The sequence below is a fragment of the Ambystoma mexicanum genome, chromosome 3p (genome assembly GCF_040938575.1).
Source record: "Ambystoma mexicanum isolate Mex_15411 chromosome 3p, UKY_AmexF1_1, whole genome shotgun sequence".
Taxonomy (NCBI): domain Eukaryota; kingdom Metazoa; phylum Chordata; class Amphibia; order Caudata; family Ambystomatidae; genus Ambystoma; species Ambystoma mexicanum.
In genome coordinates this window covers 215,862,801-215,879,782 of record NC_090925.1, presented here as the reverse complement: position 1 = coordinate 215,879,782, position 16,982 = coordinate 215,862,801, and the positions used below count along the sequence as shown (strand labels likewise).

The following is a 16,982-nucleotide window of genomic DNA, read 5'->3' as shown; positions in this document are numbered from 1 at the left end:
GGATCTGCCCGATCCACCTCGTTTTCAGAAGGCCAACCCACCAAAATTGAATAATCAGCAGATCAATCATGTGCTGTATGCTGATGACATTGTCATCTTAGACAAAACAGAATTAGGGCTACAAAGAAGCCTTCTGGAGTTGGAAACGTATATGGTGGAAAATGGGTTAGAGATTAACACCGTCAAAACCAGAATCATGCCACTTGTTGCAAAAAAGGGTCAAAAACGAAAGCAACAGTCCTTTCAATTCTATATGAACGAACAAAAGTTGACATCGGTAACAGAAATCAAATATCTGGGTATTCTAGTGAATCAATCAGAAGTTGAGACTCTATGGATCAAACATCTAAGAACAAAAACAGCGTCTCTGGCGAGACAAGGATTATTTATACACAGAAAATTCGGAAAATACTCCTTAAAACCAATCCTCATATTTTACCGACAAAAAGTAACTGCAATTTTGAGTTACGGGAGTGAGGCCATGATAAATTTCGACCAAGCAATATGGGATGTGTTAGAAGCCATGTTTTGGAGGAAAATACTTGGGTTATCAAGCACATTTCCAATTAAAAGAATCAGACATGAGATTGCGATACAATCACTAAGATCCATAGTCGAGTGGAAGAAGATCGATCTCTATAGAAAGATGATTAATGAGGACAAAATACCAGCATACAAATTGTTTGAACAGATTCCTAACACAGTAGCTAACACGGCATTGGAGAAATGGAAGAACGTCATGATTGATGTGATGGCGACCAATGGTATTACAACTGAGATGCTTGTGTACCGACCCCAATGCGCTAAACAAAGAATACAGCGAAATGATTGGATTTCCACCATAGCAGACAAAGCACGTTATCAAATGAACTTGAATTGCGAACTGGACAACCGCGCACTTAATGAATTACCGGCTTATTTGCAGCAATTTCCGGACAGAAAGATCAGGGATCAATTCATTAGATTCCGATTGAATCAATTACCAACGCGGGAACTTATGGCAAATAATCGGCTTATGATGAAAGAGGCAGCATTTTGTCGATTTTGCAAGAACAAACAGATGTCTGAAACTATTCATCATATCATTATGATTTGCCCTGCATTGACTGAAAAAAGAAACTGGTTTCGAGAGATGTCGACTTCTGGAATTGAACTCGACAACCAGGACAGGTAAAATCTAATACTTTCAGGAAATAATAGGAACCTTACTACGGTCATAATTCAATTTTGGAACCATATTACTATCGTGGAAAGCATATAAATTGTCAACAGGAACTCATAGTAGTATTCAAAGTCACAAGGAAAATGAAACAAGATAGTTCGGAAACTGTGAACAATGAAAGAATGAGTTTTTTTTCCGTTTCTTGCTTAATATTCGAATTTTCTTTTGCTTTTTTTTTTATCATATTTGGTTCTTCTTCTTTTAAGGAATTGTATGAGCGTATAGATAAATGAAAAGTTTTGAATAAAACTACCATGTTTAAAAAAATATATATATCTAGTGACGCCAGGCTCTCGTGGAATTTGTAAGTAGACAGTGTTATGTTGCAAATCGACGCTGAATCTGATTCCACCGGTATGTTACAGGGCATACAGGTGCAGCTAACAGAATCTGTGTATGGTTGCAATATGTTAATATATAAAGAAATAGTCAAGTGTCTATGGAGTAACGCTGTAATGGAGCAATTTGTATTTCTATTGTGTTCATAGAATAGGCTGGAGCTCAAGATTTGGCTTTTGGTGTTTACTTCAGTGAAAGCCGAACAGAAACGTCTGTGAAGGTGGTGTAGTAGGATCCTGTGTCTAGTATGATGTTGGGTATTTGCTTGATAGCTATTGTGCCCTCCCAGAGTCGTAAGTTGAGTGATGGTTACGTTTGCTCAACAGGGTTTACCTTGCTCTAACCTTGTATGTGCGCATCTTTATCGGTCATGCTAGCCAGGGACCGAGGTGCCTTTTTTAATATTCAATCCACTGCACCTTGCCAAACGTCTGCACCCTTTCGAGATGTCGCAGAATGTGTTTGCCTGTACCAATCCCGCAAATGATGGGTACGGGTGCTTTCAAGTCTAATTCGTTTTTATCCCTTTTAGGGCTCCTTATCTCGGTGTGCTAATGCATATACTAATAGAAGTGGGGCCCACATCCTTTTTCACTTTCAAATATTGCGGGTCTGCCAGAGTTGCCACCTCAGTCTTGCTTCAACTTCCCCAAGAGTTTATGTTCATTGTACGCCCTGACTCTACCCAAATTCAGCTCAGCCGGTTTTCTATGAGGCAGGGCAATACCTGTAGACTGGCACCAGCATGATGTTAATTTATATAGCTGCTAATTTTGATTCTCAATGTCGGTTAACTCGCTATAATATATTGTATCCCACAGTAGGGTATCTTAATATTACCTCTTGTGTATAGATGGGCCACCAATACTCTTCAGTGTCCTTTAAATTGCACATCGATCTGCTTCGCGTGGACCGTGTGAACTATGGAGGTTTTCCAGGCTGTATTTGAGTGAAATGTTTTTCTGTATAAACGTTTCCCTATGGCCTGTCCTGCTGCACAGACTTCCCGACAATCACTTCCACCCTTATCTTGCCATCTACGAGAGTCTCGGAAGGTCGCATAGCTTTATACCTTCCAACTTCTCCCCGCTCCGGCAGTATCGTTATCTCGTACTTGGGGGAGAGCTGTGTCCCTGAAGTGCCCGTGCTTGCTATAAACAGGCCCTGCCTTACTGGATCTCGGGCATGGCATGTCCCTGTAGCTCCTTTCCCTCAGAAGATTTTGGGTCCAGAGTCCTCCGGACAATGGCAGGAGGGACGCAGACCTTAGTGGAGAATCTTCTTTACTTAAGACGGGAAACGGCTAGTTGTCTCCTTGATGTGCTGTTGGTGGGGATTTTGGGAGGAGGTCCGCCTGCACACAACTGTTACTAATAATGCTAGAGGCATAACTGGCTCTGCAGTGCTATCCTGTCTCCATATTGCCTCCGTGGAGGGTAAAGAAGACCCCTGCTTTCTCCATAAATCCTGTACTTGTGTAGTTCGACCTTGTATTTTAATTAACTGGACAATGGACAAAATATTAATTTCCTCCTTTTACCAACATGCATCGTCCTGTCATTTGTTTAACCTCTTTCTCTAAACTGAATATGGGTGGGGTAATGGGCTGCTTTTTTAGGTTTAGGTTGTCTGCGGCTTCGTTTCCACGGGAAACTAAATCTGCTCGTTTAGAATATGCTCTGCAATTTACGATTGCTAGGATTAATGTCAGACTGCATGTTGCACTGAGTGCCATCTGCACAGAGGAAGCCCCTCCTTTTCCAATGTGGCACACCTGCATGCACAGTTGATGTCACGCGGAATCAGAGTACACCGTCACTGCCTCATCCTCAAAGCTTTGAAATGCGTCAGACTCCCACTAATTCTACAGCCTCTGCTGAATAACACAAGGCAACCTCATGCTTGTTACAACCTCAAATTCACTGTCTCTATTCAGCTTTACTACTGCTGATCCTGTATGTCTTTACCCAGTCGTCTTTTCAACTTTTGAAGAACCACCAATAAAAACAACTCATCCCTCCTACCCTACCCTACCCTCCCATTTTCTTTAACTTGGGGAATTTCATTATAATTCTCAATTTAACTTGTACAATCATGTCATCCTCTCCTACTTGGTCTGCTATAAATGTGGCTTGGTTCACTGTTGTACATCTAACCATTTTTTAACCGTGGTGTTAAACATGATTACTTTGTGCCCCGATGCTCTTTGTGTAGTCAATGTACTTTTTGTTTTATTTTAAATTACAAATAATGCATGCTCTACAAATAACGTTACTGAACATCCCATCATTCTACTTGAAGCTTTTTCAATTGCGAATGCAGCAGCTGCTGAAGGTTGCTCCCAAGGGTAGTGTCCTTTTTATAACTGGATCTAAAATCCCACTGAAATAAGCAAATGGCTTGTGCCCATGTCCTGATGTCTTCTGTCATAACTTCGTTTGAATAGGAGAATAAGTAAAACTCTTTATGATAATCTGGAATCCCCAACCCGGGCTGTACTGCTAGATTTTATTTTTATTCAAATCCTGCAGTCATCATATATGGCCATGTTAATATTCTCTTGTCTACTTGGCTTCTTCAGGCCTTTAAGTGGTTGAATGTATACTGTAATCAACACCCATGCTCTGCAGTAGTTGCATAAGCCTAGAAATTGCATTTCCCCCTCACTGGTTTGGGTGCTGCGGTTTTCATGATCGCTTCTGCCCTTTCAGGTATCACTTTATTCCCCTCTTGAGAGAACCTGTCACATATACAAGACTTCTTCCTGACAATATTATTTTTCTTTGTCTACTTTATACCCTTTCTCGGTCATGAGCTTAATAGTCTTCTCTGCACCTACTTCTGTTTCACTGCTCAACAAAATGTTATCCACATAATGAATTATCGCACTTTCGAGTTGGACATCATCAAAGTCTATCTGGAGGACTCTGTTAAAGATTGAAGGGGACTCACTGTACCCTTGGAGCAGTATCAGGCGAGTAGTTCTATACGTAAAGGAAGTCAAATCTTGTTAGTCTTCGTGTACGGGAATCGAGAGATGCATTTTTCAAAGCTATAATTGTAAAAAATATGGCTTTTTTTTATAGATGGGATGTTGTAGGATTTGCAACTAAAGGCAACTGCTTGGACTATATGGTTTAGGGTGCAATGGTCTTGTATATATCTCCACTACACTCTCCCCCTTGCTACAGTCCCCACCCCCACAGGGTACACAGCCATGTTACATGGTGAGTCGGAAGGCCCCAATAGGCCTTGCTTCATTAAAGCGGAAATGGTCTCAAGTATGCCTTCATCTGACTCTCTAGACATGGCGTATTGTTTTGCCCGCCACAAAATGGCTCCTGGTTTGATCTCAATTTTAACTGCCCCTATTCCTTTCAATAGACCTACATCATATGGGCTTGTGGTACATGGAGAAAGTCCCGAATATTCGAAGTCCTCCTTTTAAAAAATTGCTGCTTCTTTCTTGCAAACGCCATTCTCTGCAGTATTTCTATATTCTTTACTTAAATCCAATAAGTGAGACTCGTAAAAAAATACTAGTTCATCTGAGTAGTCCACTCTAAACAGCTTTGTCAGTCAAATCTGTCAGTCTGTATCCTTCATTGAGAGCTATCGCTGTATCATCCACTCCCCTCATCTGTCCCATGGAGCAATTGACAATATTGCATTACTGCCGATTGATGTAGAATAAAAAGAAAGCTGAGAATAGAAAGGAGGAAGCAAAGTTAGTTCAGAAAAAGTTGTCAAAAAATAGCCATAGAAGGAGCAGCATTGAGTAATGAAGGAAGGGTGACATAGGGGACAGTCAGGACAGCAACAAAATGCAGGGTACCCCACAGAACAGAGTGAGTATAACTTTTGGCCTAGAGGAGTAGGACGAGGTGGATTTCAAAACCCTCAGGGAACAGGTGGATTTAATGGCAGACGGCTGCAACAATGTTGGACATCGCTAGGACATGCAGAAGCAGAGGAGGCATGCAACAGAATTGGCAAGCTGGAAGAGGGCGGGGGGGATGGGCTATGCTCCACAATATAATACAGAACCAGTGGAATATTATGCCCAAGATCCCACGCAGGCTCAGAAATCTGCAACGACCCCCACAAATGCAGTCAGTGCCACAGTAAATGCAAGTACCCATGCAAGCAAAACAGGTACAACTGCAGCAAGCACAGATAACAGGCTATGGTAGCACAATGAAATAGGTTTACAGAAGCTCAGCAAGCATCTGCACTCCAATTGTGGAGTATGACTGGTAGGAGGAAATCCTTTCACAGGTACAAGGATGAATTTATATGACCAACATCAGACTTGCAAAGCAGCTTGATTACACATAGGTCTTATGCTACAATATGCGCCTTCTATGACGTCATCCTCCGCGGCAAACCATAATGTATTAGCGGGAAGGATTGGTTAGGGGAACTGTCTAGAATGTATACGGGTTACTACTTCATCTTTAAGTCCCCCTCAAATTACCTCTAAATTACGTATAGTACTAATTATAGCAAACAAGATTGCAGCAGATTGGTCTATGCAATATTGTATAGCAGGTTGCCCCATAGACCTGCTGATTGATTGGCATCCTCACCCATCTTTGAACGCTCTGCTAGCAATACGTAAGCGAACGAAACTTCAGTGTTGCTGTCGGACTACTCCCTGTTTTCCCAACTAGGCCATCACCTTTTATTGGTAGGCCATAAGCCAAAGTCTTACTTTTGTAGTTGACTGCTCACTGGAACATTCAAGAGTGTAAGCACACCACTATCTTAGTCTGGGGCTCAATGAATAGCCCTTGTTCTCTTCTCTGGAATCATGTTAGCGGACCATGAATTTATCCATTTCAGTTTTCTATTTTCTGCGATTTGATTTAAATTATACGGTCATTGCTCCTCTTGGCCTCTAGAGACTTGCTCACTCTACCTCCTATGAACGTGCAGTGGTCGAAGTGTACGAAAAGAAGTAGTGGAACTATGTTCCCTGTTGGCCTGCCCCTGTTCCCCACAAACCCCATCACCACCTCCTCCCACACACAATACAAACCCCCAAACAAACGCACCTGCTATTTAAGGGAATGTTCTATGAAGTGCACTCGAGTGCATTTTTCAACTTCTTCCTAAACTTTTATTTTGAAGCTAAATCGATCCAGAAAGGTTTCTTTTTCACATAAAAGTATAGGAAGAGTAAAACTTAAAATAAAATGGAGGTACCGCTCCTGCCCACTTCGACCACTGACTTTGTGCACTTTTAATTGAATGGTTCAAAAACAGAACTTAGGGCTTTTGTGGATCCAAAAGTCATATCTAATCTAGGCCCAGCCTATTCTACATTTAACATTAAAGACTCCAACATCACAGTCACAAACAAAGTTAAAACACTCGGCATATACCCGCAATCCTCATTAGGCGCAGAGGCACAGGTCTCGTATCTAAAAACAAATTGCCAGTACTATCAGAGATTACTTTGTCGCATTAGGCCATATCTTAACGCCAAAAATGGCGCCACCATCGCTAGAGCCACTATTCTGTCTCGACTCGATTATGGTAACTCATTGATGCTTGGGTCTAGCAACAACTGCATTAAACAATGCCAAATAATCCAAAACAACTCTCAGATCCATCACCGGGAAACCCAAGCGTGACCATATTACCCAAGACCGAATTGGCCTTCATTGGCTCGCTAGAGGAGCGCATTAAATTCAAATCCTTGACGTTGGTAAACGCACGGCTCCATCATACCTCAAGGAATTCAATTGGTACGAGCCAAGCCGATGTTTAAGATCAGCTAAACAAGGGCTACTCAAATCCGGTCATACCGGAGTAAAAGCCACTGGACTTGGGAGGGCCTTTCCCACCAAGGCAATTGCTCTCTGGGATGAGCTTCCAGGCAATCCTAGGCTGTAAAGTAACTACCTTTTCTTTAGAAATCAGCTGAAAACATTACTCTTTCGGTAATCTGGTACATATTCAGCTTCGGACTCATATTGAGTCCATCTCTTCTGTTTTATGTAGTCCAGTGATCTCTGCACCCTTTGTGTTTGTCGCGCCCTGATGCTTGCGAGCTGTGGCACGTCATAAATATAATAAATTGACCGACAGTTGGCTTTTGCAGATGTTTTCTTCTTCTAAGGAATGTCCCATATTCAGAGCTTATCCATGTAATTGCCTTTGTGCTCTGTGCTTATTCCTGAAAGGAAACTATTTTAATCTGGGCTAACCTTATTGTCTGTTCTGCAGACGGTTCCGCGTCTCTTGATCTTGCAGCCTTAGTCTGTTTCTGAGGTAGTTTGATTGTATCGACTTGCATCGGCGTCCATTTTCCTATCATGGCTGTCCTAGGTATGTTTATACCTTTTTGTAGTAAGATACCTTGTGCTAATGTGTATTTGCAGTTATTGATCAGTAAGTAACTTCATCTTCTTTGTAGTCATGGCCACTTTAGCTTTGGGTACGTGTTTCTCTTCATGCTTTAGTTATATCGTTACTCTTAAGTGTTTTCATACTGTTTCAGCATAGGTTCAAATCGCTTCTATATGACATCACACTGTCCTCGTCGATTTTCACTTAATGCTCCGTGATGTACATAGGTGTGTGCTGACATCCTTCCATGCGGCTTACTTTCACTCTTTGCGATGGTACATTCCATAGGGTTGTCTGAGTGCATATCGTCTCTTGTACACTCAATGTGGTATAGGAACGACACGCGGGTGGGTTTTACTTATCTGGTCCTCCAGATGCCGCAAGACCTACTCCGGGGGCTCTAGGACAGGATGGGTCCTTTCGGGGTCTTTGCTTCCAACCTTTGGAGATTCTGGTGCAGTGTGGTTGGTCCTGGTCCACCACAAGAGTCTCCCCCCAAATGTGCCCTGCGAGTGGGCAGGGTGGCAGTTTTCCTCTGCATTCCACTGCTCCTTCACCTTGGTGGTTGAGGACTTTGGAAAGCCTGCCTCATCCAAAAGATGTCAAGTAATCCTTCTCAGTTGGTGGTCCAGACTGAATCAAAGGTGGTGCAAGATCTTTTAATGATGTAGTATTTAAACATTTTTAGGCTGAGCCCCACCCCATGCGTGAAAATGTGGTTGCTGCACCCCCTCCGAATGCAATATCTGTTTATACTCCCTTTTTAGAAGTGCTTTGTGCAATCAATCCTCTCTGCGATTTATTGGGTGGTGGGGGAATAGTGTGCCATCCCCATGTTAGGCAGAATCACACGCAGTACCCTTTGGGAACACTACATGCAATTAAGACTACAAGTGTCAGTAGAATTTCACCTTTGGTAAAAGCCTGTACTACAGTTATGGGGTAGTAGTGGCTGAGCAGCCAGACTTATCTCAAGAGTTGAGTGAGCAGTAGAACAAGTTACACAAAGGACCAACTAATACAGTGATTCAAATATACACTAACTCAAGGTTTCTTGGTAAAAGAATATACATTTATTTACACCATCAGTTTGAAAACATTACACTAGCAAGAGCAGCTCAATATCACACACTTGATATACTACAATTACACAACCGGTAAGTAACTAACAAGTTTAGCTCCCCTGAAGTGGGAGCAAAATGGCACTCCAGATATTAATAAAGGGGTAAAAAGACAAGGTTATAAGAATAGAGAGTCCAAATACATTCATAGGCAGGGCAAAGGGTTTCAGTTAACTACAACCAGCAATTTCTCTCAATAGGCCTGGGACAAAGTCAATGGTTCAGTCTTTGTGTAGGATAGCACAGTTCTGGTAGATAACGGTTAAGTCTTTGCCACAGAGATTAGAAGAATTTGGCTAGGCTAAACGTTTGACGCATGTTAAGGGAAGGACAAGCCTTCGTAGTTGAGGAAAGTTTCTCGATGGCCGAAAAGATTTCCAGACCGTGTTTGCACAGTATCTTGTCAATGAAGAGCTGTAGCTGAGGCAGTTGTTCCTGGCAGTTTGAGCAGATCTCGCTGTTTGTGGGGACAAGGAGGACGTCTGGAGGTTCCTGCACTGCCCAGGGAGGGGGCGAAAAAACTTAAGCTAGACGTCGGTTTAAGGTGTGAGTGCATTAAAGTGCACAAGCTGGTTTCCTTCCCTCTGGCTATCCGTTTTTCAACAGCACTCTGATGAAAATTCGACCAGATAGGGACGGTGTCCAGGTGGCTTGCCAGTTGGTTCTTCCCACCAAACTCAAGGGAAGAATTTAACATTGAAGTGTTTCTGTCGATGGATTTTCAGGCAATTTGGACCTGCAGCAGGGCTTCACCGGTCGTCCAGGAGTTACAGCAGTCCTCTTCTTTCAGCTAGTCTTCGGTTCTTTCATTCCAGTGGTCTGCTCTGCTTTCCAAGTCCCAGAGACCTGCTTTTAAACCGTTTTCACCCCATTCGTTCCAGCCCGACTGTCACTCAAACAGCAGGGTGGCTGTCCTTGCCGGACAGCCAGCCGGCCAATCGCACCAGTGTGCGTTCAGGTCTCCTAGGAGACTAAGCACAGGGAGTTTCGGGCACCCCTTCACACCCTGTCTACCCCAGACACCCTGGCGCCAGAGGAGAGCTTCAGCACTGAAGCCTGCTAAAGGCCAGTGAACAAAGGGGCCAATCCTGGTTTGGTGTTCAGAGACAAACACAAGAAGGACCTTTCCTAAAAGAAATACCGACCAAAGTCGACAGGACAGGCGTCTGTTTTTTACAGGTCTTGGGTGCCATATTGAAAAACATGACTGACCTGAATTTTTTTTATTTTATTTTTTTTAAGGTAAACATCCACAGGTTATTGGACTAAAGCTAGCCTGCTAATGGGGGTCCAGTCCCTGCTCTTAAAATAAGTGGGTTTAGCACTTCTGACTTTGCACCCAAAGTGCTTTGTTCTAAAGGAAGTGTAGGTGACTGGATGGAGACAGAGAAACGAGATGGCAGAATCTGGTCTACATTAATCCCTCCCTTTTCAATAGGGTCAAAGGCCCTTTGAAATGCAGCACCCTGGTGTGAGGCCAAGCGTTGGGTGTGCTCTTTAATACCTCTTCACAGGCCAGCTTCCTGCGTCATGGTGATCTTCTGTGAAGGGTGTTGCCAACGCTTACAAAAAGACAATCTGCCCGCCAACGCCACTCCCCCGCCTCCTGCTGTTTTGCCAGGAATGGGAAGGTCAGCCTGTCGGGGAAGAATACACCTAATCCTTTCACAGAGAAGGATAGTTAAAACATATATGAACCATATAGTCAATGTAGCACCTACACTGAGGTAGTGGAGCAGTTCACCAATGCACAAAACGGCCACCAAAGGTTATAACGCATTTAGACTCCTTATACAAGACCAACATGGTCTCAAAATACTCACTAGAAATGGTTGCTACAATAGAATAGGAGTTGGATCTAGTTCAATAGGCAGCAGGCATTTATTGCATTAACTCATTTATTAATCCTGAGGAAATGCTATTAAAAAACATGCTTTAATGAAAAAATCCAGGAATTGAAGGTTGACCAGCAAAATGGCATCCTTTTCAAGTCACTTTGGACTAGTTTCCATATGAATCGACGGAATAAGCCCATAGGCAAGACACAGTTATGTGTTAAAGATAGGCATGCACTTAGTTCTGAGGTGCGGACAAAGCCACCAACTCCAGAGACACAACGCTCCCCCCCCCCACACCCCCCAAAAAAGATTTTATAGCAGTATTGCGACTAGCTGACCCATGAAAGAAAGCAAACCAAGCAGAATTCTGGTCTCAAAGTCTCTGAACTGCATTAGAGGGCTTGCTTCACTATTTCAGGACCCTGGGTAATCGCTAGATTTTACCAAAGGCTATGACTGGACCTGGAGACAGGTACTCATGGTGCCAGTCGCTCGGGATTCGGCTCCCAAGAGGCAGGGGAAACTGGCAAGTATATGCCGCCTTTTACAGGGCTGAAGACACCATCTGGCACTTAAATCCTGGAACATTGAAGACTGGTGGATGAAAAGGACAATCTGTCTTTTCTGGGGTGACATCAAGGATGTCCGTCAGATCATCCTGCACAAACTCCCCTGGGGTAGCAGTAGCAGAAGCAGTGACTGAGATTTCCAAGAGGCAACTCTGGGCGGCTAGTCAACCAAGAACGTTACTATGACTGGAGCAACCATTGTGGGTGAACCAGGACTGCACAGAATCCTGTTAGTTGCGAACCACTACTTTTCCTTTATTTCTTTAATTTTTTTAACCAGCTTGATTTTGTTGGCCCTTCAGTAGATGTACAAAAGTACAAGAATCGTGAGCAATCTCAAGTTGCAAGTTGCATTCAAATATCAATGTTGTCTTGCAATGTTATTTTTCTGGACTGTAATAACTCAGAACCCTCTAAAAGAACCCCTGTCCTACGAGCTTTGTGGGCTGCCATACAACCGTACATTAAAGGGTTGCAGTGGCAAGCGGGCGTCCAAGTCCCTATGGCGACACAAAGTGAAATGGTAAGGAATAACCAAAAAGTTAAGGGAATCGCTGAAATGGGACAAACGCCCCCAAAAGGAGTTCTGGCCATACAGAAACCCGACAAATCTTTTCCTGCGATTCATTACTACCTGCCTACTACTGTGGGTGGAATGATTACAGTAAGCAGATTGAGCCTTAGTCCTGCTCAGACTCTTGCTGCTGCTCTGCTTTCATAGTACACAAACTGACAGACACTTTTTTGTTTCTACACTGGTCACAAATGTGTGGTCTGCATGACTGAAAGAAGCTACCCAAGTGAGACACTGAACATCCTTATTTTAACAACTTGTTGGCGATTTATCTGCTTTGATGTGATGTTCATTCAGGAGAGCGATACTCTTTTACGCAATGCTACCGTATGTGTTTTTTAAACAAACAGCTATTTAATGGCAGATTATGTGCATAGGGTTTGCAGTCTTATGATTGGAAGTCAGGCTGATTTGATGTCACCTCCTCCCCCCCCCTCCCTCTCTCTCAGAGATTGAAGAAGACCTGGACGAGGAGCTGTCTGAGCCAGAGACTCCAAAAGTGATCAAGAAAAAGAAAAAGCCGAAGAAGCTGCGTGAACCTAAGATCACTAAGCCCAAGCGCCCAAAGAAGGAGGTTTGTGGATAAGTTCACAACTGGGGTTCTGTAAATGCTTTCATGTTCGAAGGTTGACAATCGGTAGAAGGGGATGTCGGAAGTCAGTGCTTTGTGTCAGCAAGAGAATGTGTGGGCAGTATCGAACACACCTTGGAGTGTGGGTTTTGCATGGCCATAGGTCGCATCAAGGATTTTTTTGAAGCTCTGTCGATGTTTTAGATTCCAAGCCTTTTTTTTAATTTTATTTTTTTATTCCCGTTTTCATTTCTTTTACCTGCTCTTATAAGGACCTTGGGGACAGCTCCGGTGAAGGCTTGGAGTTTGGGGAAGATGAAGAGATCCGCTCTGAGAGTGAAGGCAGCGACTATACTCCAGGCAAGAAGAAGAAAAAGAAACTGGCCCCTAAGAAGGAGAAGAAGAGCAAAGCTAAGCGTAAGGAGGAAGAAGATGATGAGGATGAGGACGACTCTAAGGTAAATGGTGCATTCATCTTATGTTTTAGTTTGTTGTGCAAATCTCCATATCTAGTCCCTGGGGTTCTCCAGTCTATTCAGGGCACCACCTTTTTGCAGTGAGTATGTTGCTCTCTATGCTTTTGAGTTTGGGAGTGAAACTACTTAGAGTAAAATCATACCTATTCCCAAAGGGGGATTTTACTTTAAATTTTACTTTTTATTTTAGGTGAGTAAAAATATATACTTCCAAAAGCAATGTCTTTCTGTAAATTAAAAGATCAATTTTACCTTTTAAAGGTTCTCTCTAAACAGGCTGTAACACTTTTACAGTTCTATCATGTTTCACTGCTCTGCTGGTACTTCTGATCGGAAACATATCTGTGTAAGCGGTGGACGTACCTGTGTGCCCATGGTTTATTTTTTGGGGTGGGGGGTTGTGAGTAAACGTGTGTATGTGATCAGTAGTGCTGATTGCTTTGTCTTGTACTTTGAAAGTAGTTCTGTTGCCATTGGTAATGGTTTCTCCAGTTTTGTCTCCTTAACAAATACTGCTTTGTAGTTTGTCTGTGAAGGGCACCCACTTAATGCGTACTTTGATTTTTTTGGCAGGAGCCAAAGTCTTCAGGTCAGCTATTGGAGGACTGGGGCATGGAGGACATTGACCACACGTTCACAGAGGAAGACTACCGAACGCTCACAAACTACAAGGCATTCAGCCAGTTTGTCCGGTTAGTGTTCACGCTTGTGCGATCAATGACCTGTTGGGAAACAGTCACTGTCCCCTCTTTTGGAAGGACTGCATGCCCCTTCCCCACGGAGAACATCCACGGGCCATCCCCACAGTTTGAATATCACTGCTCTGGGCCAAAGGAGGATCAACCCATCTGGCACCTTCCTCTCCGTGAGCACTTTGGCTCTTCCCTGTTAATTTTTGCATCCCTTCTTCCCATAGGCCACTCATTGCTGCAAAGAACCCAAAGATTGCTGTGTCGAAGATGATGATGGTCCTGGGAGCCAAATGGCGGGAGTTCAGCACCAACAACCCTTTTAAAGGCAGCTCTGGGGCGTCGGTAGCTGCTGCAGCAGCTGCTGCCGTTGCCATGGTGGAGAGCATGGTGACGACTTCGGAGGTGGCTCCACCTGTGCCACCCGCTGATGTGCCCATCCGAAAGGCCAAGACCAAGGAAGGGAAAGGTGAGTACAGGCCCGTTTCCTAGTTTTTGCCACAAAGCACTGGTGTTAAGTTATTTTTCTGCCATGGCCTTTTACTTGGAGTTCTATTGGAGGCTGTAATTCCTTGGTGTGTTAGCCCCTAGTGATCTGGCACAGTAGTGCTTGAGACTCATTTATTTGTCTTTCAGGTCCAAATGCCAGGAAGAAGCCAAAGAGTCCTCGAGTGCCAGAGGTGAAGAAACCAAAAGCCAAAAAGGTTGCTCCATTGAAAATCAAACTAGGAGCCTTTGGATCCAAGCGCAAGCGGTCTTCGGTAAGTAGGGTGGGCTGCACTAGCGCATTGGAGGAATATCACAGGCGTTAAAATTGGCAGTTATCAACGGTTCTTTTGTTTTCCCATTAATGACTGTATTCAGGTTAAACAGACTCATGGTGGTGGCTGAATGTTATGTTTTACGTTTTCAGATTGTGTCAAATCTAAGCAATGATGTGCTTCACTACATGTTTTCTTTTTTCAAGAGTGAGGAAGAAGATTTGGAGGTGGAGTCTGATTTTGATGATGCTAGCATCAACAGCTATTCTGTGTCTGATGGTTCCACGAGTCGCAGCAGTCGAAGCCGCAAGAAACTAAGGGCTAGCAAGAAGAAGAAGAAAGGTAGGTGTGAGCCTGCTGTACACCTTTTGCTCAGTTTTTCCTTTCTTTCCCTACCCGTTTCTTTCCTGTCCAGTTCCTAGTACTTGCTGCTGTTTGACTGCTTTCATCTTGTATCCCCTTGGCCAGGTGATGATGACACTCCCATGCCCCCTGACGGCTATGAGACAGACCACCAGGACTACTGTGAGGTGTGCCAGCAGGGTGGTGAAATCATCTTGTGTGACACTTGTCCCCGGGCCTATCACATGGTCTGCCTGGACCCTGACATGGAGAAAGCTCCTGAGGGCAAGTGGAGCTGTCCCCACTGTGTGAGTCTTGTCTGTGGGTTGTAGGGAGTTATACTGGGTTGGTACATTCTTTTAGCCCTTGAGTGAGGTTTTAGGTGCTTGTGTGTGTGTTTCTGTTGCGTGGTGAAATCCTGGAGGAGGAAGGTGGAAAGTTGAAGACTCTTAAGTGAGAGGAGTTTCGTGGGTGTGGTCTCCTGGCACCTTGCGAGGGAGCAGTTACTAACAGTCTGGCCCCTTCTTTAGAAATATGCTGTAAAGCTCTTTGTTTACATTTCCATACCAGGAGAAGGAAGGGGTTCAGTGGGAAGCCAAGGAGGACTCGGAGGGTGAGGATGATTTGGAGGATGGTGCAGGGGACCCAGAAGAAGATGATCATCATATGGAGTTTTGCAGAGTCTGCAAGGATGGTGGTGAATTGCTATGCTGCGATATGTGCCCCTCGTCTTACCACATCCACTGCCTGAACCCACCGTTGCCTGAGATTCCTAATGGCGAGTGGCACTGCCCACGCTGCTCTGTGAGTTCCTGTTTACATTTTCAGATCTCTGTCTAGTCATTACACTTTGGCCCTTTTTGGTTCCAAAAAAGTTTCAGATTCTTGTAGAACTGGCGGTGACTTAATATTATTTTTTTTTCATGTTTTGCTCTTGTCTCATTTTTATAGGGCTGTTTTTGAGCTCTGGTGGGGGAGAGGTTTGTGTTAAATGTCACAGGGGTAATGTCTTAATAGTATGTTTGCATCCTGGGAGTGTTAGATTGGTAGGAGGAAATAGTGCATCTTGAAGTGTTCTGATAAGAGGGTTCCAACAGCAACATGTAGACAGCTTAATTTTGGTGTCTGAACCGGTTTTCCTAATGTACCTGCATGTTTTAAAGGGTTGTTTGCTCTCAACTATTGGATAGTTGTCATTTTAGTCCATGACCCCTGATGGAAGCAACTGGTTTGTTACCCAAAACACCAACCCAGGACATGTTGGGAACCCATATAGCTGCTGTTTGAAGCAATCTTCACAGGAGTGTTCAAGCACACAACCTTTCAGCATTCAAAGAAGCCCACAATGAGGCAGGGACTAAAATAAAATATTAACCTGTTCCACAAAAACCTAGTGGCAGACTGGGCATGCTTAAAGTGGTGTTGTGGAGACTTTCCTTAACGCCCAGGGGTTAGGGTCATCAACAGATCTTAATGAGTCTGGTACTATTACTAATTCCCTCAGTCATCATACTCTCACTGTTGGTTGTGACAAAATAGCTCCTGCTTAACTCTTAGGAAGTGGAGTGGGGGAGAGTTCACAGGTATTGCATGCCCACTGAGAGATGGTCCACACACGAATACTCGCAGGTAAGTAACATTGTAAAACCGAAGATGCCACAGCAAATTGGGTAAGTAATACCGTTTTAGGTAAGAGTACATTTTAGTCCAACCTATAAAGGAGCAGGCGGCTTCACTATCTATGCTGGCAAGGTCAAGAGGAGACTAAAAGACAAGTATTGCAAGTATGTGACACTTTGGACAGGAAAGTGCTACTGAAGCCTCCCTCTCCCGCCCCCAAGGAGCAGTTCCTGGAATACTGTTGGAGGGAAACACTCAAGAGCCTCTTGAAGATAAAGGTGACCTGGGTTAAAGAAAAAGCCAGAAAAAGGACTAGTCTACAGCGCCAGAGGATCAGTACAGCAGTACTCTGGAACCGAAAAATCGCTTCTGTTGCATGTGGTCAGTGGTTTGCAGATGTGATTGCTGTTCACGTTAAGCGACCACCAAGGGGTTCCAGTGACGGGTCAGCAATGCCAGAAGGACCCAAACACCCTTGGGAAGAGTTATGCCTGATCAGTGAT

General features: G+C 43.9%; 1 protein-coding gene across 2 annotated transcripts in view; it reads left to right on the top strand.

Moving 5' to 3' along the window:
* CHD4 (chromodomain helicase DNA binding protein 4) overlaps window positions 1–16,982 on the top strand; it is a 497,532-nt gene that overhangs the window by 98,484 nt on the left and 382,066 nt on the right. For both annotated transcript variants that reach the window (XM_069650684.1, XM_069650685.1), the window contains exons 3-10: window positions 12,470–12,594; window positions 12,864–13,049; window positions 13,641–13,759; window positions 13,984–14,225; window positions 14,393–14,517; window positions 14,724–14,859; window positions 14,986–15,167; window positions 15,430–15,663. In XM_069650684.1, coding sequence (XP_069506785.1) covers window positions 12,470–12,594; window positions 12,864–13,049; window positions 13,641–13,759; window positions 13,984–14,225; window positions 14,393–14,517; window positions 14,724–14,859; window positions 14,986–15,167; window positions 15,430–15,663 — 1,349 coding nt within the window. The remainder of the gene's footprint in view (window positions 1–12,469; window positions 12,595–12,863; window positions 13,050–13,640; window positions 13,760–13,983; window positions 14,226–14,392; window positions 14,518–14,723; window positions 14,860–14,985; window positions 15,168–15,429; window positions 15,664–16,982) is intronic.